Source organism: Polypterus senegalus, chromosome 1, assembly GCF_016835505.1.
Source record: "Polypterus senegalus isolate Bchr_013 chromosome 1, ASM1683550v1, whole genome shotgun sequence".
NCBI lineage: Eukaryota > Metazoa > Chordata > Cladistia > Polypteriformes > Polypteridae > Polypterus > Polypterus senegalus.
The window spans coordinates 144,786,287-144,811,226 of NC_053154.1; the positions used below are offsets into that span (position 1 = coordinate 144,786,287).

The window sequence follows — 24,940 nt, forward strand, 5'->3', positions numbered from 1 at the left end:
TGCACAACAAGAGTTCGCTGTGAAAGCCTTATATAAAAATGGTGGTAGCGTGACTGCTGCGCAAAGGGAATTTCAGCATCATTACCAGTTAGGGCATCATGATCGTGTCCCATCTGCTCATGCAATTACAACATGGGTGCGTAATTTCGAAGAAATGGGTTCAACATTAAAAAAGTCCCCAGGTGGTGTTCGAATGGTCTGCATTCCAGAGAATATTGAAACTGTTCAAGCAGCCATTGTGAGGAGCCCTCGCCGCTCCATTTTACAACATGCATCATTGCTACAGTTGGGGCAATGAAGCGTGCAAAGAATACTGCATGAGTTGAACTTCCACCCTTACAAATTGCAGATTATGCAGGAAACTCAAACCCAGTGACCACATGTTGCACTTGTGGATGTCAGACGAAGTCCATTTTCACCTTAATGGATATGTTAACAAACAGAATTTCCATTACTGGACACAGGAAAATTCTTTTGAGCTTCATCAGCGTCCATTATACAGAACTAAGGTTACAGTATGGTGTGGTGTGTCATAGGCCCTTACTTTTTTGAAAATGAAAAATAACCAATCGGTATGTAGCTGTGCTTGAAACATTGCAAAACATCTCACATCTGAATATCAAAAACATGTGGTTTCAACAGGATGGAGCCACTGCCCTACAATCGATGGCAGCTATTCAACGAGTGTTTGGAAGGTGCGTCATTTCATGCAACTGTGACATTCCATGGACACTGGGATTCCCAAATCTCACTGTTCATGATTTTTTTTCTGTGGGAACATCTTAAAAGCCAAGTGTACCACACACATTCTGCGGCCATTGCTGAATTAAAAAGGAGGATTGAAGAGGAAATTGCTGATATTCCTCTTTACATGTTACGTTGAGCAATGCAGACTGTCCAAATGTGTACAGAAAAATGGACAGCACCTTCATGATGATTTCTTCAAAACAAATGAATATTGAATGAATATTGATTACCATCATTAATTGCATATCCTGTACATTGCATTTCATCATTAAATGTATTTTGTAATGTGTTTATTCGTGCATTGAACATCAATTGAAAATTTCCTGTTTTCCCTGCGCACCCTGTATATATACTATTTACATATATAAATGTATAAATCAAGTGAGTGAAGATTATATAGTCTAATTAGACTAGAATCGACCATTGCTGGCTTCTGCATTGAAAATTATATTTGGCACACGCATAAACCACACCAATGGAACACCATTTCTGCCATGAAGTACACTGCTGTGGAAATGTTTGTATGCATTGAGGTCCAGAAGGGGGTTGTGAAAATAGATACTAAACTGAGCAACAAAGAAGCTCTCCAAGAAAACATGGATTTGGAAAAGAACTGAGAGAATGTGGCAGTCGCTCAGTATTGCTATGTACTTCATTGTCTTCTTTCATATTCTTGGGGAGAAGGATGCAGCACATGATAGCTTGTTACTTTTAGAACATTTGAACAAGACTACATGATTCTAAAAATTCTCCAAACGTAAAAGCTGACTCATTTTTAGTCTCTAACGTTTGGACAGTTTGTTCATGGGTTTTGGACCCTAGTCTTACATCAATTTCCAAGCCACTGTTGATTCTTTTTCCTAATAGGAGTATACAGTGAAAATGTCCTATTGCCCAGATGCTTTCTTCTCATGGGAGTATGCAAGTACAGCCTGTTCTATGAATACATAATATTACATTCTTAAACTTACTTATTTCAGTTTCAGGTTTTGGGGAAGGCAGTCTGTCACAGGAGCACACAGCTGGAGGAAAATACCAGCCCTGGACAAGTTTGTTGTAGGGCCTACTCACACACACTGGGACAGCTTAAAGCTGCCATTTAACCACCCGGAAATGTGGGTTGAAACCAATGTATACATGGGGAGAAGGTGTAAACTCCAGGTATAGCATCCATGAACAAGCACTGCTAATCACTGTACTACCATGTTGCTGAATAACTTGATTATATATTTTGTATTTAAATGTACATGCATGTGTGACCTGAGTATGAATTATTTATTTACCCATTATACATTTTATATATATGTTACTTAATGTTTTTGTTCTGTGTCTTTTCTTTGCTTGCCTTTTGTATTTGTTTACTTCACACAAATATATATTTTTAACTAGTGAAAGAGATTCTTGATTGTATATGTTATGACCTGTTCTATATTAAAATAAAACTGCCAAGGACTGGTAAAGATATCTTAATAGGAAAATGTATACTGCCAAAGAAGATTCACCACTAAACTAAAGCAATTTGAAATTAATATCTCAGAGTTTAGAATGCTGATGGATGCTATCAGCCACTATGGTAAACAGATTACTTTACTGGAAAGTTGGGATGGCATCATTAAGTTTTAGTCTAACGGAACTGGAAGACAGAATCTACTGTAGTAATGTTTTCATAATGTGAATTAAGAAAAAAGCTGAAAATGGAAATGCCTTCAAATTTCTGAATAAGCTTTGACTAGTATGTTTTGTAACTTCAGTTTGGCAGCTTCTCAACCCAGGAATAATAATATTCCAATGTCAAAAAGAGCTTATGAACTTTTTGTGCAACTATTTTGCTTTATACAGCCTGTCTTAAGAGTACACATACATCACGATGCATGCTTTTAAACTCACTGACCGCATATGGCAGATATCATTCACTTGATTCTTGAACTAAAACATTAACCACAAATGAGTTGCAGAATTCATTTTCAATTGATTCTTTTTCTGGATAATTTTCACATAAATGATTCACTCATTCACTGATTGTTTCAAGTTCATATTGGGTCATTACCTGTGAATGAGTCATCCATCCATTTTCCAACCCGCTGAATCCGAACACAGGGTCACGGGGGTCTGCTGCAGCCAATCCCAGCCAACACGGGGCACAAGGCAGGAACCAATCCCGGGCAGAGTGCCAACCCACTAGGGCCAATTAGGATACACCAATCCACCTAACCTGCATGTCTTTGGACTGTGGGAGGAAACCGGAGCGCCCGGAGGAAACCCACGCAGTCACGGGGAGAACATGCAAACTCCACGCAGGGAGGACCCGGGAAGCGAACCCGGGTCTCCTTACTGCGAGGCAGCAGCGCTACCACTGCGCCACCGTGCCGCCCCTGAATGAGTCATATGATTCTAATTTAGTTGAGTATAGCTAAGGCATCATGGGGGCTCAACTGAAGGGCATCCCACCTTCTTTTTGATCTGTTTTAAATTGGGCGCTCCTTTATATGTGTAATATATTATTAAATGTTCGATGTGGCCATTATATAGTTATTTTTTGAAAAGGGACAAGGGCTGAAAAATTCTCGACTGGAACCAGTCCTGAATTTTAGCACTTAATCAAATGTATCAATTCACTTTAACAGCTAGTTAGAATGAACTGAATAAGTAAACTAATTCATAATGCGCGTTAACTAGAGTCCGTCTGTACACTGGCATGATGGCAGTGGTTGGGGATGGGTTCTCAAATGCCTTTTGTCAGAGAGTTGATTGGGTATTGTGTTTGGAAGGGGAAACCTGTAATTGGTTTTGTATATGGAGGAGTGGTCAGACAAAAACAGACTATCCTGGTTGCTTTCTGCTTTCTTATTTAATTACTTGTGCTCATCTCCTGGGTTTCTCTTCTTTACTCTGCTTTTGGTTAATCTTTTTCTCTCATGGATGGCAAGATCCAAGGTTAAAGATCCACCTTTAACTAACATTCATTCATCAAGAGTCCTGTTTTCCATTCAAAAAATTCCATGTGAATTGTGTTTCTTGTTTATATTTAATTCTTCTGGAAGCTCTTGTTTAACATTTTTAGCGAAAAATGTATTTGTTTTGCATATTGTGAGCAAGCGAATAAAATGTGGATTATACTAGGTTTTTTTTATTTTTTTTTTAAGCAAGGTTATTTGCTGTTGTAGAGTATTCATCAACATTGACTTGTATTATATCATTAACTTTTTTTCCGTTTTCCATAAAAACATGAGATTCAAAAATTACATAAAAAACTAAAATGCATAGGGTAAGTAACATAAAAAATAATTTTTGGGTGTAGTATTCGTTTAAACAATATTAAGTCATTACCATGTAAAAATGTGAATACTACACAAACTCTTTAAAGCTGCTCCTATTAAGTGCACACCTTTCAAATCTTGTCAGAAATTCACTTTGCCAGATTTGTGAAATTTGGTGCTATAAAACTTAATCAGTATGTGGAAGAGACATTAGCTGGTTAGTAGCTGTGATATTAAATTAATATTTAATAATATTAATTATTACCTTAAATTTCTTGATAAAACTCTTGATATTTTTAATTTTCTATTATGTCCCTGCGTTTTTATATTTGTCTTAACCTCTTCATTACCTAAAAGGAATAAAATATATTATTATTAAATCAAAGTTGTCCCAGTAAGGAGACCGCTGTATGTACTGGTTCACTTCCTGGGTCCTCTCTGTGTGGAGTTTGCATGTTCACCCTGTGTCTGCGTGGATTTCCTCTGGGTGTTTTCCGGTTTCCTCCCACAGTCCAAAGTCATACAGGTTAGATGCATTGGCGATCCTAAATTGTCCCTAGTGTGTGATTGGTGTGTGGGTGGGTGTGTGTGCGCGCGCCCTGTGGTGGGCTGGCGCCCTGCCCAGGGTTTATTCCTGCCTTGCGCTCTGTGTTTGCTGGGATTGGCTCCAGCAAACGCCCATTGCCTAATTGATAAAACTTTGTGACTTTTGCCTGTGTACTTTCTAATTCAAAATGTACTATTAGATAGACAGCAGAACTTTGTCCCCAGTGGGAAATTTGGCTTTTAACTGAAGCTAAATAAATAAATATATACACACATAATATGGTGAATAAAAATAATGAATTGGACAACCATTATTACTCATGTCGGAATGCTGTGTTCCATTCACTTAAATACCATTCAGATATCTATTTTTTCTTCTTTTACTATGTTTGGCATATTTTAGTTGTTATAGTAATGAACACAAGTTTGATTTCAAAAACACCATGTACAATGTAAATGTAGTGCTTGCTGATTTCATTTCATTGTTGTTTTAACAGCCCTGCTAACAGCATGTTCCCAAGTTTATACACTTTAGTGCTGCTTTAAAATGGCCTGCTTGGTTATAAAGTGGATGAGTGGTTGGGTGCACAACTTTAGTCATATAAATTATAGTCAGAAGAGGAACTAAAGCCTCCATTTATTTATTGGTGCTGTGTATGGTTCTGTATTAAAAGGCCATTAATCTGAACATCACATAGCTCCCTTAGTGTTATGTTTACCCCAGTAAAGATGAGCCAAAAGTGTTGTTTTTTTCAATAACAGAATATATTATTACTTGTAACAAAAAACTGTAAATACTAAAATATCAAAATAAATACATTAGAAAAGGTATGTCTAGTGTCCACTGCTCTAGTGGTACAGTTTAAGTACATGTCCTTCAACATTAGAACAATCTAGACGAGAACAGGCCATTCAGCCCAACAAAGCTCGCCAGTCCTATCCACTTGTTTCCTCCAAGAAAACATCAAGTCGAGTTTTGAAAGTCCCTAACGTCTTACTGTCTACCACACTACTTGGTAGCTTATTCCAAGTGTCTATCGTTCTTTGTGTAAAGAAAAACTTCCTAATGTTTGTGTGAAATTTACCCTTAACAAGTTTCCAACTGTGTCCCCGTGTTCTTGATGAGCTCATTTTAAAATACAAGTCTCGATCCACTGTACTAATTCCCTTCATAATTTTAAACACTTCAATCATGTCACCTCTTAATCTTCTTTTGCTTAAACTGTAAAGGCTCAGCTCTTTTAATCTTTCCTCATAATTCAACCCCTGTAGACCTGGAATCAGCCTAGTCGCTCTTCTCTGGACCTTTTCTAGTGCTGCTATGTCCTTTTTGTAGCCTGGAGACCAAAACTGCACACAGTACTCAAGATGAGGCCTCACCAGTGCATTATAAAGGTTGAGCATAACCTCCTTGGACTTGTACTCCACAGATCGTGCTATATAACCTAACATTCTGTTAGCCTTCTTAATGGCTTCTGAACACTGTTTGGAAGTTGATAGCTTAGAGTCCACTATGACTCCTAAATCCTTCTCATAAGGTGTACTCTCGATTTTCCGACTGCCCATTGTGTATTCAAACCTAATATTTTTACTTCCTATGTGTAATACTTTACATTTACTGACATTAAATTTCATCTGCCCAAGCCTGTATGCTATCCAAGTCCTTCTGTAATGATATAACGGATTCCAAATTATCTGCTAATCCACCTATCTTGGTATCATCTGCAAACTTAACCAGCTTGTTACTTATATTCCTATCTAAATCATTTATATATATTAAAAATAGCAGGCCCTAGCACTGACCCCTGTGGAACACCACTCTTAACAGGTTCTGCAAGTTCTGATGAGGTTCCTCGCACCATCACCCTCTGCTTCCTGTGTCTGAGCCAATTCTGCACCCATCTAAAAACATCACCCTGAATTCCCACTTCTTTTAACTTGATGCCCAACCTCTCATGTGGCACCTTATCAAATGCTTTCTGAAAGTCCAGATAAATAATATCATAAGCTCCACTTTGATCGTATCCTTTTGTTGCCTCCTCATAGAATTCCAACATGTTAGTAAAACACGACCTCCCTCTTCTGAACCCATGCTGACTGTTCAGAATAACTCCTGTCCTTGTCATGTGTTGCTCAATCTTATCCTTAATAATTCCTTCCATTAATTTTCCTGTGATGCTTGTTAAGCTTACTGGCCTATAGTTGCTTGGATCTGCCCTGTCACCCTTTTTATATAATGGGATGATATTTGCCATTTTCCAGTCCTTTGGAATCTCTCCAGTGCACAGTGACTTCCTAAAAATATGTGTCAAGGGTTTATATATGTACTCACTAGCCTCCTTAAGAACACGAGGATAAATATTATCTGGGCCTGGTGATTTGTTTGATTTCATCTTATTTAATCTGAGCAGCACTTCTCCCTCTACAATTTCCAAATCCCTCAGTACCTCCTTAGTAGTTGTGTTTACCTCTGGCAGGTTATCCACTTGCTCACTTGTAAACACCTCAGAAAAATGTAAGTTTAGGGCATCTGCTATTTCATTGTCTGTATCTTTTAATTCCCTTTACTATTCCTGATGAACTTGACCTCCTCCTTAACTGTTCTTTTACTACTAAAATACTGAAAGAATCTCTTGGGGTCTTCTTTCGCCTTATCTGCTATATTCCTCTCCAACTGTCTTTTAGCCTCTCTGATATCCTTCTTAATGGTTGCCCTCATGTTCTCATATGCTGCATTCTCTTTGCAGTCATTAGTCTTATATGCCTTATACAGCAGTTTTTCCTTTGCAACTTCTTTTTAAATCTTTATTAATCCATCGTGGAGTTTTTTAGTTTCCTATTACTTCCAAATTTAGGTATGTATCTGTCCTGCATTACATGTAAAACATTTTAAACCTGTTCCACTGCTCCTCGACTGTCTCCACATTTAAAAACTTATCCCAGTCTATCCTACTTAGACTTTGTTGCATCTGCTCAAAATTAGCCCTACTAAAGTTCAACTTAACAATTTTAGTCTTTGCATCTGTACTCTTACAAAATACTGAGAATTGTATTACATTATGGTCACTTGACCCTAGTGGTTCAATCACCTCTACACCCTCAATTCTATCCTGATTATTACAGAATACTAAATCCAGATAGGCTTCACCCCTTGTTGGTGCTTTAACATGCTGTGTTAAAAACAGTCGCTGATTACTTCTAAAACTCCTGCTCTTGTGCTCCTCCATCTGCAAGGTTATCCCAGTTAATATTTGGATAATTAAAGTCCCCCATGACTATAATATCCCCCAGTAAACTTGCCTTTTTGAGATTACTAAAAAGATGTGTGTTGAAACACACTCCTAAAATAAGACCTTTTTCCCAAATATTTTCCAGGCGAAGCCACATGTCCTCACTAAGATGGGGCTCATCATCCAACTGAAGATGACTTACATTTAATTCCTGTTTGGCATAAACAGCAACCCCACCTCCTTTTCTGTTCTGTCTATCCTTCCTAAAAAATGTGTATCCCTCTATGTTACACTCATCCCCATCTTTGTTATTTAGCCAGGTTTCCGTTATTGCTATAATATCATAATTGTGCTCTGCTACATACAACTCCAACTCACTTACCTTATTTTTGATACTTCTAGCATTAAGGCAAGCTATTTTTAATGTGTTAATCCTTCTATCTTTACGTGTTTGCTTAAAATTTACATTACTATGCATTTTTATTTCTACACCATTGTTTGTTCTTCCATGTATAGATCTAAATCTGGCCTGTCCTAAACTCCCTGCCCCCATTCCCTAGTTTAAACAATCCTCGACTAGCCTACACATACGCCTCCCCAATACATTGGTGCCCCTCCGGTTCAGATGTAACCCGTCACGGCGAACAGGTCCCATCTGTTCCAAAAGGAGTCCCAATGCCCCATAAACCTATACCCTTCTACCCTGCACCAAGATTTGAGCCACGCGTTAAGCCTTCTAATCTCCTCAATCTTACCTGGACTGGCGCGTGGCACAGGCAGAACTTCGGAGAAGACTACCTTGTCAGTTCTGCTCCTCAGCTTGGTACCTAACTCTTTGAATTTGGATCGCAGAACTGACAGACTACCCTTATGTATGTCATTTGTTCCAACGTGGACAATGACAACTGGATCCACCCCGCTCTGGCCAAGAGCCTATCCACCCTTCCAGGGAGGTCTCCCACCTGTGCTCCCGGAAGGCAACACACGTCAGAGACTCTCTCTCTGGAGCACACCTGCGCTTCAATCCCCTAATGATTGAGTCCCCAACTATCACTACCTCTCTCTTTTTGGGAACTGGTTTTGAGGTGGCCCGTTGGGGCTCCTCAACCCTGCCTACCACCTCAGAATTATCAGAGTCACCGCCCAGCTCCGCCAGGACATGATAACTGTTCACTTCTAATTCTGGGGTTGATGCCTCCGGACAGTGTGCATCCTTTACCTTACGCCTTGTGACCGTGACCCACCTATTCCTACCTGTCTGGTCTGGAATCTCCTCCCGCCACCTTAGGGGTGCACACTATCTCTCTAAAGGACACCTGGGCCAAGTCCGCCAATTCTCTATTACAACGCAGGTCAGCCAACTCCTCCTCCAGTTCAGCGACCCTGAGCTCGAGGTGCTGGATCAGCTGGCATCTCTTGCAGATGTAGCCCTCATAGACAACTGGCTCTTCCAAACCATCATCTAAAAAGTCCAACATCCAACAGGACTTGCATTGCACTGGCCTCATTATTAAAATTTGATTTGGGATTACTAAGCTGCCTTAATTTAAAATTAAATTTCTTCTTCTATCAGATGCTCCTTAACTTAAATGGTAACACTAAGGGCTCATTTATACTTCACGGGACGCGACGCATGCTGCAGCGGACGCTCCTGCTACGCAAGCGCTGTAGTGTTTATACTTTGCTGCTCTTTACGTAAATCTGGAGGAATCCACCAGGTGGCAGTGCGAGATATTATCGTGGTGAGAACATGTTCGGCTTCTCTGTGTTGTGAATTGCCTAGAACACCTATTGAATTCCGATAACACCTTACGCAATATCTCTGAAAAGGATGTTTATTGATTAAATCCATAAATCCAGGGATGTATGTGTCCATTCCAGGAAGCATTGGGCACGAGTGAGAAACAGTCCCTTGACGCAGGCCTCAGCTCATCGCAAGGTGAATACAAGCACACACATACACTAGCGTCATTTTAGCGGCACCAAATCCCCAAATCTGCATATCTTTGGAAGAAAACCGGAGCACAGTGTGGAATACCAGCAACATAACTCCCTCAAGCGAGACAACAGTGCTATCGCTCGCCACGCGGACACCCCCATGTGTGTAATTATTCCCCATGTGTGTATTTATTAACAGTATTCATTATTTAAAAAAAATTATATGTAAAATGTAACATACACATTTTAATGCATTTCATCATGAAAGTTATATCAAGTATAAATCTAAAGATTCTAAATGTGCAGAGAGTTGGAATATCATACATTTAATTTGTTCTGTTTGGCGATCTATTGCTGCTTTCCGATGCTGAAGCAAAATGCCGACATACAGATGTATTCGTGGTGCTTTTATATTCAAGCGTCGCATATTCCCGATCGTAATGACACGATACATTTTAAAAGTCTCACATACCATCTTTTGTGCCATCTATTTTTTATTGTTTTACTTTACCTGCTGTCAGGTCCAAGAAGCTCGTAGCGATTAAAAACTGGGATGACGTTTACGACCGTCTGCTTTAATGATAAAGTAAACCACGAGGTTAAAGTGGAAATTTCGAGATTAAAGCCGAAATTTCCACTTTAATCACAAAGTACACGTTTTCACCGTGTCCTTTATTTTTTTCTCAGTGGCTCAAATATAACGCTATACATTATGTTGCTGTTGTTAAGTTGCAAAAATTAAAAAGTAAAAAAGACATATATAAATGACACGATACATTTTAAAAGTCTCACATACCATCTTTTGTGCCGTCTATTTTTTTTTTTGCAACTTCACATCGGCAACATAATGTATAGTGCTGTATTTGAGCCATTCATCAAACAGCAAAGTGCGCACATCGATCCCCGAAGGATCTCCATACAGGCTTGCTGTCACATGTAGATAGCAAACAGAGACTCTGGACGCCACGCTCGACTTTTTAGCACACTCGCCCCGACTTTTGCTGGTACTGCAACTCGCGCATGCGTCGCGTTAATTTCTGAGGGCCTGCTCAGAGGACGCGTGAAATGAACGCTGGGGAACGCGTGGCAGCCATGATGCGGGCGCGTACGCGTTCTGGCGTGAAGTATAAATGAGCCCTAAGGCTGGAGTTATACTTCACTGTGACGACTTGCATGCTGCAGCGGACGCTCCTGTTACGCAAGCGTTGTAGTGTTTATACTTGCGTCGCGTACTTTCACGTAAATCTGGAGGAATCCACCAGGTGGCAGCGAGATATTATCGCGGTGAGAACATGTTCAGCTTCTCTGTGTTGTGAATTGCCTAGAACACCTATTGAATTATGTATGTGTCCATTCCAGGAAGCATTGGGCATGAGTGAGAAACAGTCCCTTGGCAGGCCTCAGCTCATCGCTAAGGTGAATACAAGCACACACATACACTAAGCGTCATTTTAGCGGCACCAAATCCCCAAATCTGCATATCTTTGGAAGGAAACCAGAGCACAGTGTGGAATACAAGCAGGAAATACCAGCAACATAACTCCCTGCGAGACAGCAGTGCTATCTCCGCACCGTGACACCCCCATGTGTGTAATTATTCCCCATGTGTGTATTTATTAACAGTATTCATTATTTAAAGCGAAATTATATGTAAAATGTAACATACACATTTTAATGCATTTCATCATGAAAGTGATATCAAGTATAAATCTAAAGATTGTAAATGTGCAGAGAGTTGGAATTCATACGTTTAATTTGTTCTGTTTGGCGATCTATTGCTGCTTTCCGCTGCTGAAGGAAAATGCCGACATACAGATGCATTCGTGGTGCTTTTATATTCAAGCGTCGCATATTCCCGATCGTAATGACACAATATATTTTAAAAGTCTCACATACCATCTTTTATGCCATTACGATCGGGAATATGCGACGCTTGAGTATAAAAGCACCACGAATGCATCTGTATGTCGGCATTTTCCTTCAGCAGCGGAAAGCAGCAATAGATCGCCAAACAGAACAAATTAAATGTATGATATTCCAACTCTCTGCACATTTAGAATCTTTAGATTTATACTTGATATCACTTTCATGATGAAATGCATTAAAATGTGTATGTTACATTTTACATATAATTTTGTTTAAATAATGAATACTGTTAATAAATACACACATGGGGAATAATTACACACATGGGGTGTCACGGTATGAGTGATAGCACTGCTGTCTCGTAGGGAGTTATGTTGCTGGTATTTCCTGCTTGTATTCCACACTGTGCCCGTTTCCTTCCAAAGATATGCAGATTTGGGGATTTGGTGCTGCTAAAATGACGCTTAGTGTATGTGTGTGCTTGTATTCACCTTATGATGAGCTGAGGCCTCGCCAAGGGACTGTTTCTCACTGCGCTCCAATGCTTCCTGAAATGGACACATACATCCCTGGATTTATGGATTTAATCAATAAACATCCTTTTCAGATATATTGCGGTAAGGTGTTATCGGAATTTAATAGGTGTTGTAGGCAATTCACAACACAGAGAAGCCGAACATGTTCTCACCGCGATAATATCTCGCACTGCCACCTGGTGCATTCCTCCAGATTTACGCCAATGCACGCCAAGTATAAACACTACAACGCTTGCGTAGCAGGAGCGTCCGCTGCAGCATGCGTCGCGTCGCGTAAAGTATAACTCCGGCCTTAGATCTGCTACAGATATTTTACACCTTTTCCCCTTAAGCTCCTGTCCTGTTCTCCCTCTCAGCTGCCTGCTATTTGCCTTTCTATGAGGTTAACTTTACTTTTCTCTGTCTCTTCTCCTAACTTTGCGCTCTTCTTACTTATAAGCTCTTCACCCGCACTGTTTGTATTCCCCCGTATTAATGAACCAATACGCTGTCGCCCACTTAACTGTTCTACCTCTGGAACGCTAAGGACTGTTTAATCTAAAATAAACAAATAAATAATACTACCTTATTTGCTCCTTCTGCTCCTTGTGCCTGATCGACGTCTTAACGCAGGCCGCTTACCTGCGCACTACTGAGTTTCCACCTTTTACTGCTTTGAAGTCAGCCGCGGCCTTTTTTTCTTTTCCTTTAAACTAAGGAATCGCTGTTATGACGACACGGTTATTTATTTACAAATGCCGATATCAGTTACTGCTGCTTTCTACCCTGCCGCCTCGATGCTAATTCAAACACAGATAACAAGAAAAAGAACAAGTACAAATAACCTTTCCAAGCGTACTTCCAAACACCCAGCTACTTTTGCTCTTGTGCGGGTGAAAAAAAAGCAAAAAAAAAAAAAACCCTTCTGAAGGGAAAAAAAGCTTTAAAAATTCCCACACGGTTCCTTAGCGGCAACCAAAACCCAAGTTTTTGAGAGCAAAATATATTTTTTTTAAATCTCATACCATAGAACAAACCAACAACTCTCAACAGACTCTAGCGTTTGCAAAGCACACGTGACTCTCAGCTCTCCAATCCAATCTCAGCTATGAATCGCTAAATTAGCTGAAGCAGCAAATAGCTGCAAATAGCTTGGTTTAATATGTTCTGAAACAGTCACCAACACACAGCCTGATGTTGCAATCTGGACACTAGAAGCGAGTTTCTTTGCTCACATTTCTTAATTTTTTTCTGTTCCTTGCACATGAGAGGATAGAATATCAGCGCCTGATCTGCACAATCAACATGCCCTTTGTGTTATTACAAGACCAGTTCATTTTGTCATCAATTTCACTTGATCCGAGCAATATTAGGCTTCAGTTTGTTCTGAAATTGCTATTATGGCTTTTCTTTCACCATTGTTTTTTTTTGGTGAAGGCTACACCCCACTCATGAATGCTGATGAGTTACCATGGAGTTCACATAAAGTGCCAGAACACATAGAAATATTCATGATTTTTAATAGCGTAGTGTTGCGTCATCACTAGATGGCAGTGGAATACCGTCCCAAGAGTTATTTGGACTAACATTATAAAACATCTCATTAACAGTCACCCCGAGCCTGACTCGGGTTTAACCATAGTTCCGAACCTACGTCATGCTCTGGGTTAACACCAAGGATGTTAAACTCCCATCATTAATTGGTGACACTACAAGTTAAAACTACTGTTGTACCGAGAGTTCATCAGTCACAAAACAAGCACAAAAGGGTATTTCAAAGGTGTTAATGATGAAGGTTTTTTTGCTTTGAAAAACCACAGGATTTTAGGCTTCTTTAGGTGTAAATGCCACAGATTCTCTCTCTCTCGCTCTGCCTTTGCTTATACTTGTGCCATCTAACATTTTTTTTTCTGTGTTCGTCCACATTTCTCCCTGTAACTCTTTATGGTATGCACACCAGTGGTTGAGAAACGCTGATCTAATAAATTATGTTGTAATCTTTGCTTTGTCTGTTATGCCAGTTGTCTCTTCAGAAATGTTTAGTTTTGGAAGAATTTTCTTCTCCCGAACTGTGCTGGCTATAATTTAGTGTATTATCTTCATGCATATTATCTTCATGCAGGTAGACTTCTGATTAATTTCTGGTTACAGTGATCACTCGCTATATCGCGCTTCGACTTTTGTGGCTTCACTCCATCGCGGATTTTAAATGTAAGCATATCTAAATATATATCACAGATTTTTCGCTGGTTCCCGGATTTCTGCGGACAGTGGGTCTTTTAATTTATGGTACATGCTTCCTCAGTTTGTTTGCCCAGTTGATTTCATACAAGGGACCCTATTGGCGGATGGCTGAGAAGCTACCCAATCAGAGCACGTATTACGTATTAAATAAAACTCCTCAATGATATACGATATGCTTCCCGTGTGGTGTTTCACACACTTCAAAGCTGTAACAGCCCATATTGATTTTTGATTGTTTGCTTTTCTCTGTCTCTCTCACTCTCTCTGACATTCTCTGCTCCTGACGGAGGGGGTATAAGCAGAGGGGCTGTTTGCACAGTGGCTGTTTGCTTAGAAGATACGGACGCTCCTCTAAAAAATGCTGAAAGGCTACCTTTACATTGATCCCTTCATTGCGACCGCTTTATCGTGGTGCTTGCACACTTCAAAGCTCTAACAGCCCGTATTGATTTATGATTGTTTACTTTTCTCTCTCTCTCTGACAATGTCTGCTCCTGACGCACACTCCTTTGAAGAGTAAGGTGTGTTTGCATTCTTTTAATTGTGAGAAAAAACTGTCATCTCTGTCTTGTCATGGAGAACAGTTTAAACTTTTGACTAAAGGGTGTTATTTCATGTCTAGAGGGCTCTAATAATGTTAAAAAATGTATTTAGAAGGTCGTAAACAGGTTTTTTTATGCTCTAACTGCGAAAATATTAGATTTATAAATAAAGAATCCTACTTCGTTGAAATTCGTTTATCTGTCTAGAGCGGATTAACCGGGATAAACGAGGGTTTACTGTATAACTGTGTGGAGAATATTTATAAACAGTGTGGGAGAGTTTCTAAGGGCATAAAATATACAAATCGGATTCCAAAAAAGTTGGGACACTATACAAATCGTGAATAAAAACTGAATGCAATGATGTGGAGGTGCCAACTTCTAATATTTTATTCAGAATAGAACATAAATCACGGAACAAAAGTTTAAACTGAGAAAATGTATCATTTTAAGGGAAAAATATGTTGATTCAGAATTTCATGGTCAACAAATCCCAAAAAAGTTGGGACAAGGCCATTTTCACCACTGTGTGGCATCTCCCTTTCTTCTTACAACACTCAACAGACGTCTGGGGACCGAGAAGACCAGTTTCTCAAGTTTAGAAATAGGAATGCTCTCCCATTCTTGTCTAATACAGACCTCTAACTGTTCAGTCGTCTTGGGCCTTCTTTGTCGCACCTTCCTCTTTATGATGCGCCAAATGTTCTCTATAGGTGAAAGATCTGGACTGCAGACTGGCCATTTCAGTACCCGGATCCTTCTCCTACGCAGCCATGATGTTGTGATTGATGCAGAATGTGGCCTGGCATTATCTTGTTGAAAAATGCAGGGTCTTCCCTGAAAGAGATGACGTCTGGATGGGAGCTGGATATGTTGTTCTAGAACCTGAATATATTTTTCTGCATTGATGGTGCCTTTCCAGACATGCAAGCTGCCCATGCCACACGCACTCATGCAACCCCATACCATCAGAGATGCAGGCTTCTGAACTGAGCGTTGATAACAACTTGGGTTGTCCTTGTCCTCTTTGTTCCGGATGACATGGCGCCCCAGATTTCCAAAAGAACTTCGAATCGTGACTCATCTGACCACAGAACAGTCTTCCATTTTGCCACACTCCATTTTAAATGATCCCTGGCTCAGTGACAACGCCTGAGCTTGTGGATCTTGCTTAGAAATGGCTTCTTCTTTGCACTGTAGAGTTTCAGCTGGCAACAGCGGATGGCACGGTGGATTGTGTTCACTGACAATGGTTTCTGGAAGTATTCCTGAGCCCTTTCTGTGATTTCCTTTACAGTAGCATTCCTGTTTGTGGTGCAGTGTCGTTTAAGGGCACGGAGATCACGGGCATCCAGTATGGTTTTACGGCCTTGACCCTTATGCACAGAGATTGTTCCAGATTCTCTGAATCTTCGGATGATGTTATGCACAGTTGATGATGATAGATGCAAAGTCTTTGCAATTTTTCGCTGGGTAACACCTTTCTGATATTGCTCCACTATCTTTCTGCGCAACATTGTGGGAATTGGTAATCCTCTACCCATCTTGGCTTCTGAGAGACACTGCCACTCTGAGAAGCTCTTTTTATACCCAATCATGTTGCCAATTGACCTAATTAATGTTTATTGGTCTTCCAGCTCTTCGTTATGCTCAAATTTACTTTTTCCAGCCTCTTATTGCTACTTGTCTCAACTTTTTTGGGATTTGTTGACACCGTGAAATTTTGAATCAACATATTTTTCCTTTAAAATGATACATTTACTCTAATTAAAAGTTTGATCTGTCATCTACGTTCTATTACAAATAAAATATTGACATTTGCCATCTCCACATCATTGCATTTAGTTTTTATTCACAATTTGTTTAATGTCCCAACTTTTTTGGAATCCGGTTTGTATAAAAATAACCATGGTTTCTACTTCGCGGATTTTCACCTATCGCAGGGGGTTCTGGAACACAACCCCGCAATCGAGGAGGGATTACTGTATACGTTTCATAATTGCATTGGACAGAAGAAAGGTTTATGGTCTGAAATTAGTGGGATTCATTGTGCCTCCTTTCTTATAGTTTGGATTAATTTTAGAAGCATTATATATTTATCAGGTGTTTTTCCTATTTGAAGTTATTAGCAGAATATGCTTATTTAGAGTTTATTAATTGCATATGTGATTTCTTTCTATACTACTGGTAAAATCTGTTTGTGTTTTAGTCTTTAGTCAGAATCCAATAAGTTTGAAACTTATCTAACTCTAAACTAGTTTTCACTTCATTCAGAGAAGTTCACTTTATTTATTCCTTAATAAATATGTGGATGATGTATTTATTTAATTAATTTACTATTTGCTGTTGAGTTTTATTTATATCTGTGTTTACATCCCTGAGGCCTTTTCATTTACTGATTTTCAGTAAAGTGTTACTGGAAATTTTTTTGGTTTTTTCTTGTAAAACTTTCATAATACTTTGCTGATTTCCTAATTCAGTTTTTTGTAATTTTCTAATCTGATTTTTAAATTTTTTTTTTTGGAGGAAGCTTTTTGGTCTTAAGTTTTACTAATGAAATTTTTAATGTGTTTAGGCCATCTCTTCTGTGTTTTCATTTTTTGAATTACATTTATCTTGGGCCAAAATCAGAATGTCGTTGAGTATCAATTATAGTTGCTTTCATTTTGTTTTCCAGTCCTGGATTTTCTATGTGCCTGCTTGCACCAAAAAGCCATTTTTCAAAAGTTATTATTGTTTACTTTTCATGTACATTTGTACTTATATAGTTAATTTAAAATTTAATCCTATTGTTATAGTTGTTGTCAATCACTGCTTGTAGGTGTTGGGCTTGAGAACAACTGGCTGATAAAGCAATTGCTTGCTGTATCATTCCAATTTACTCTTTTATATTTCTAGTCAATGTTTGTAAAGTTGTAATTGTACTTATCAGATATATTTTGTTTGATGTATCAGATATCAGAGGTTCAATGTAAATTCGAAAATTAAAGATTTATAATGCTTCCTTAACTTAATGCACAATGATTATAACATTCACTTTTTCTGTGTTGCTTTTTCGAGTTTGAGTTAAATTTTTGACATATAGCACAACACATCCATCCCCCTTTCCCTGTTGTGACTGTGATATTATTATTCAATTGCATTACTCTTATTGAACCATAAATCAGTAATTCAGATCATGTCATAGTATCACACCTGTTCTGTTTTCTTTAACTCAGTGCTTCTCACACAAAGGCATCAGTGCTCATTTCTTATAGTATTTACTGCACATAAATTGTGAAAATTATGTGTCATTATTGTTCCACAACAAAACTAGTGCTATAATTTTATTGTGTGTGTCTTAACAGTGGGAGAAAAATAATTCTGATTTGACACTTGTCATATGTGTGAGTCGAATAGTCTTTAAAATACCAAGCTTGACACAGGTTGAGTAGGCCATGTTTTTTAATTGCTACCTTTTTTTTTTCCAGAAATCTTCTCATTCTTGGGGAATCCTAATATTTTTCTGTTGAATCTCTTCGTAACAGCAAACTATGAGGCCCAGACACAGAGGAGGAAATTTAGGCCTTCTTTTGCTGTTCTGCCAGATTTTTCAAGTTGGATTTAATAATGTTCCACCTGCAACTCTTGTTACTCTTGCACTGAACATTTACCTTTTTCTCTTCCCTCTGAAGAACCTGATGCAAGTATGTATCAGTGTGCAGAATGTTTATTTCCACAAGGACTGGTCACGTATATTACTGGCTCAGTTCCACCATGCAGATGACTGGCACCTCTATTTTAACATGGTATCCTTTTTGTGGAAAGGCCTGAGGCTGGAAGGGAGACTGGGTAGCATGTGGTTTGCCTACCTGCTTGGGGTTTTCTCTTTGCTCACTGGAGTTGTCTACATCTTGCTTGAAATGGCACTGTCAAAATTGTTAGATGATTTTTCGCATAACATAAACTGTGCAGTAGGCTTCTCAGGTGAGTTATAGTTTAAGTTCCTAACTTATTTTTGTTTGATTGCCACTTGCATACATTTTTTTGTTAATGACATAACCCACTTAAAGGGGCACTTTCAAATTTATTTTTTTGCCATTTCCAAAGAGTCATTTAATGTTTGAAATAATGATGACTTTGAAACATGAACTTTTTATGTGACTACCAAAATGATTGTGAAAGTGTCAGAATGCCGTATGCATTTTGAGAGACAAGTGAGTGAAAGGAAAATTCCGAGCAAGACATACATTTTCTTGTCAAAAATAATTTGTTTATAACTGTCTTTCATCAATAATTAGAAAATGAAATGCCTAAGAAATATTTTAAAAGAAGTAATCTCCTAAAAATAATGAACAAAGTTAGTGTCCAATATATCTGTGGTCACCAGTAGTCCGTTGATTGGCTTGGTATATCAGCGTTTAGCTCCAGGGGTGCTGAGGACAGAGTTATTCCTGGTTAGCATCACTGCCTAATCCAGGACTCCTTGCCTCCCAGATGTAAACCATAAGAAGTGACATTAAAAGACTATTCTGTATGGCAGGCAGTCCTGCTCCAGAAACACAGAGCTGTGATCTGGCATGTCCTCAAGCAGAAAAAAGATGGGGGAAAAAGTGTATATACAGTGGTGTGAAAAACTATTTGCCCCCTTCCTGATTTCTTATTCTTTTGCATGTTTGTCCCACAAAATGTTTCTGATCATCAAACACATTTAACCATTAGTCAAATATAACACAAGTAAACACAAAATGCAGTTTTTAAATGATGGTTTTTATTATTTAGGGAGAAAAAAAATCCAAACCTACATGGCCCTTTGTGAAAAAGTAATTGCCCCCTTACTAAAAAATAACCTAACTGTGGTGTATCACACCTGAGTTCAATTTCCGTAGCCACCTCCAGGCCTGATTACTGCCACACCTGTTTCAATCAAGAAATCACTTAAATAGGAGCTGCCTGACACAGAGAAGTAGACCAAAAGCATCTCAAAAGCTAGACATTATGCCAAGATCCAAAGAAATTCAGGAACAAATGAGAACAGAAGTAATTGAGATCTATCAGTCTGGTAAAGGTTATTTCTAAAGCTTTGGGACTCCAGCGAACCACAGTGAGAGCCATTATCCACAAATGGCAAAAACATGGAACAGTGGTGAACCTTCCCAGGAGTGGCCGGCCGACCAAAATTACCCCAAGACCGCAGAGACGACTCATCCGAGAGGTCACAAAAGACCCCAGGACAACGTCTAAAGAACTGCAGGCCTCACTTGCCTCAGTTAAGGTCAGTGTTCACGACTCCACCATAAGAAAGAGACTGGGCAAAACTGCCTGCATGGCAGATTTCCAAGACGCAAACCACTGTTAAGCAAAAGAACATTAGGGCTCGTCTCAATTTTGCTAAGAAACATCTCAATGATTGCCAAGACTTTTGGGAAAATACCTTGTGGACTGATGAGACAAAAGTTGAACTTTTTGGAAGGTAAATGTCCCGTTACATCTGGCGTAAAAGGAACACAGCATTTCAGAAAAAGAACATCATACCAACAGTAAAATATGGTGGTGGTAGTGTGATGGTCTGGGGTTGTTTTGCTGCTTCAGGACCTGGAAGGCTTTCTGTGATAGATGGAACCATGAATTCTACTGTCTACCAAAAAATCCTGAAGGAGAATGTCCGGCCATCTCTTCGTCAACTCAAGCTGAAGCGATCTTGGGTGCTGCAACAGGACAATGACCCAAAACACACCAGCAAATTCACCTCTGAATGGCTGAAGAAAAACAAAATGAAGACTTTGGAGTGGCCTAGTCAAAGTCCTGACCTGAATCCAATTGAGATGCTATGGCATGACCTTAAAAGGCGGTTCATGCTAGAAAACCCTCAAATTAAGCTGAATTATAACAATTCTGCAAAGATGAGTGGGCCAAAATTCCTCCAGAGCTGTAAAGACTCATTGCAAGTTATCACAAACGCTTGATTGCAGTTATTGCTGCTAAGGGTGGCCCAACCAGTTATTAGGTTCAGGGGGCAATTACTTTTTCACACAGGGCCATGTAGGTTTGGATTTTTTTTTCCCTAAATAATAAAAACCATCATTTAAAAACTGCATTTTGTGTTTACTTGTGTTATATTTGACTAATGGTTAAATGTGTTTCATGATCAGAAACATTTTGTGTGACAAACATGCAAAAGAATAAGAAATCAGGAAGGGGCAAATAGTTTTTCACACCACTGTATGTATGTATATATATATATATATATATATATAAAATATAAAGATGAAACAAATATATATATATATATATATATATATATACACTATATATACAGTTTATATAAAGTACATAGATTTTTGAACAGAGGTAAAGAACATTTTCAGCTATCTAATGAATGTCTTTTTATGATCAAATTTTAGTAGTAAAATGTAAATTATGAACACTAAACAACAAATTACAGTAAAATACATTATACTATGTCAGTGAAACAGACACCCTGAGGCACAAAGGTCCAGTTTGCTTAGTACTATAACTACCGGTACTCATTTTAATTGGTATAATTAACTGTTAAAATACTGTAGCTTGCCTTACCTGCTGCTGTACGATTTGATTTGTGCTGTTAGTGCTCCTCCATTGCTTACTTAGCTATTAATTAATTAAAGAATTAACTTTTAATAGTAAGACAATTCTTATTTAACAGTTTCATCCTCTATTGTTTGAATAGTTTCTCTGTATACTCACCGCACAGAATATGCAGACTTTAACCTTTTCATTTAGAAAGGTAGTCTGAGTAAAGTATGATTTCAGAGTCAAAATTTAGTACTGTATGTAAAAACTGCACTTGCTGCCCAAATCTTCTAGTACTGTAATGGAAGAGTGTATTGACAATTACTTTTCCCTAGTGTTACACTTATTTTTATTCATAGTAACAGTGCAATGGAAAAGAACTTCTTTAAAATTTTTATTATAGTCATGTCTACATAAAATGAAGACAATCATTTGTAATAATCCATGTTCTTACATTGTAGGAAAATGGTAGGAGTTAGTTTTCTACCAAAAATGTTTTTTTTGGAAAGACAGTTTTTTCTTTTATTGCCTTAATGCTACAATAAAACCACCTCCATAACATTTTTCTTTGTAAATATTATATGTTAAGTAGAACATTGTGGATGATGGTGATAGAAAAAATTATATATGAGATATTGCATTTATATTTTTCAGGAGTTTTATTTGCCCTAAAGGTTGTGAATAACCATTATTATCCAGGAGGTGTGATTTACATAATGGGCTTTCCTGTAGCAAACAGGTATTCTTGTTGGGTGGAGCTTATAGCTATTCATCTGCTGTACCCAGGGTAAGTACATTTTTTGTACTAAGTCTGACTTAATATATGACTTTTTCATTAATCATATTATGTATTAATTTTTCATAGTGAATAAATGAAATAAATAAATAGTGAAATAAATTTATAAATAAACTGTAGTATAGTTAAAAATTAAACACAGCTAAATATATAAATGAATTTGTTTCTTTTATGAGCCAGAGTAATAGATAAAAAAAGATTCATAACAATTGTAATTCTACATATCACAAATATAATTTACTAGCAAAATCCCCGCGCTTCGCAGCGGAGCAGTAGTGTGTTAAAGAAGCAATGAAAAAGAAAAGGAAATATTTTGAAAATAACGTAACATGATTGTCAATGTAATTGTTTTGTCACTGTTGTAAGTGATGAGTGTTGCTGTCATATATATATATATATATATATATATATATATATATACACACACACACATAAACATACATATATATATCTACATATATACACATACATATACATATACATACACACATACATACATACACACACATATATACACACAAATACATATATATATATATACATACACACACACATATATAAACATATATATACATATACATACATATCTACATATATACACACACAGATATTTCAGATCAGTGCAATACACTGCTTGTTAAAACGGATAACTCCCGCCTTACGTGCAAGTCTGCGTGGATATTATGAACTATCGATTTGTTCAAGTTCTATTTAAATTTTAAATAGAAGGAATTTTTATTTAGTCGACAGAAATATCTTTGGTAGGAATGGTAAAAACAGACAGGAATATTATTCCTGAATAAATCAACTCAAACCTTAAACAACTTATAATATTTTGCTCTCCATAAAAATATATCCTGTCTAAATTATACAAGTTAGAAATAAAGTAAACGTTAAAAGAACAAACATTCAAATTTCTTTACTCTTATGTAATTTTATATAAAAATAAACTTAGATTTTAAATATCCCAAAAGATTTTGCTCTCCATAAAAATATATCCTGTCAAAATTATACAAATTCAAATATGAACATGCTGCATAACAAAACCTGGAAATATAAATAAAATGTGTTCCTTTCAGCAATAACAAATCAAATCATTCAGTTGTCTTTGCTCATATGTCATTTTAGAGCTGGACGCCTGGCATCTTTTTTTGGCAACAAGTTCGTTTATGTTTGGTGTGAGGTTCTGTGTTGTGGAGATTCTCAGGATGGATTGCAGGTGCTCATCAGTGAGGCGACTCCTGTGTGCTGTTTTGTTAGTCTTTATCACTGAGAAGAGCTTCTCACACAGATATGTGCTACCAAACATGCACAAGGTTCGAGCCGCATGTAGACGGACTTTTTGTTCTTCAAAGTCACCAAAGCGCCGTGCAAACTCAGTGCGCTCAGTTTATCAGCAAAGTGCGATTTGGGAACACCGTAGTGACGACTTGGTTTAACATTACTTGGCAACAGGGAAAGTGGGGCAAGTTGCACTGGTGCATTTGTGTCTCCCATAAAAGCAGCTTCACTTGAAATCACTTTGTGATTGTGCACGGTAAAACGTCCGCTGAAGTGTCAGATTCTTATTTAATTCTTCTGCTTTCTGTATCTTCTGCATTGCATTCAGGTCTTTCAGGTTACCCTGATGTTTTGTCTCATAGTGCCGCCTTAGATTAAATTCTGTAATTACAGCCACATTAGCTCCACAAATGAGACACACGGGTTCAGTAAACATATACTCAGCCTCCCATCGGTTTTAAAGGCTCTATTTTCAGAATCAACTTTTCTCTTCAGCATCGTGTGAGCTAGCTTCGCAATAACTTGCAGCATCATAAGCTAGACTTGATTAACGCGTAAGTGTTCGGCAAGGCAGCTGAAGCGCTGCATTATGGGATCTGTAGTTTATTGTGTTACCAGCGCTTCATATACCCGGCCATTAATAACAATAATACAGTATATAAAATGATCTCGGGCCGGATATAATTACACGCGGGCGGATGTGGCCCGCCCTTGAGTTTGACACATATGGACTAAATAGAACTTGAAAAGATATATTTTTCAAATGTGATCGCAATTCAGATAGAGTTGACGCACTACAGCCTGCATGCCTCAATAAGTCATCCTCCCTCGCTCTTACTTTTTACCGCTCATCTAATGAATACACTGAGTATGGCTTTACCAAAACAATCATTGATGGCTAATAAAGTATCCATTATTCGAGTATGTAGATCGGGTATATATATACATATATATATACCCGCGATCGCAGCGGAGAAGTAGTGTGTTAAAAAGCTAGAAAAGAAAAGGGAACATTTTAAAAATAACGTAACATGACTGTCAATATACAGTATTTGTTTTGTGAGTGTTACTGAGTGTTGCTGTCATCAAGGATTTGATTATCATTATTTCTTTCAATCAGGTTCGTATTTGTAGGATGTGTTGTGTTCAAGTTACATTCCGTGTTTGTCAATCGCTGTAAAGATGACAGGTTTCATTCATCGATTCGCTTCTTACTGCATCAATAAACAGCTCGCCTTCTTCTTTATCTGAGACCTGACACACTGCATGCACGGGTTTTTTTACACTGTCTTCCTTTAGCGGACATTGACTTTTTCCACCGTGTGCTTTGTTTCCACAGTAGCTGGATTTATGAATATGCTTGTATGTATCAGACGCTTCATATTTTTGCTGCCTTTTCAATTGTGTAATTGTTTTGTTCAGCTCTTTGGAACTGTTGCTTTTATCT

The 24,940-nt window shown here is 38.1% G+C and overlaps 1 protein-coding gene across 2 annotated transcripts in view; it reads left to right on the forward strand.

Moving 5' to 3' along the window:
* Positions 1–24,940, forward strand: part of rhbdd1 (rhomboid domain containing 1) — a 144,100-nt gene that overhangs the window by 29,713 nt on the left and 89,447 nt on the right. For both annotated transcript variants that reach the window (XM_039759739.1, XM_039759747.1), the window contains exons 2-3: positions 18,356–18,851; positions 22,071–22,203. In XM_039759739.1, the coding sequence (XP_039615673.1) occupies positions 18,419–18,851; positions 22,071–22,203 (566 nt within the window). In that variant the 5' untranslated portion in view covers positions 18,356–18,418. The remainder of the gene's footprint in view (positions 1–18,355; positions 18,852–22,070; positions 22,204–24,940) is intronic.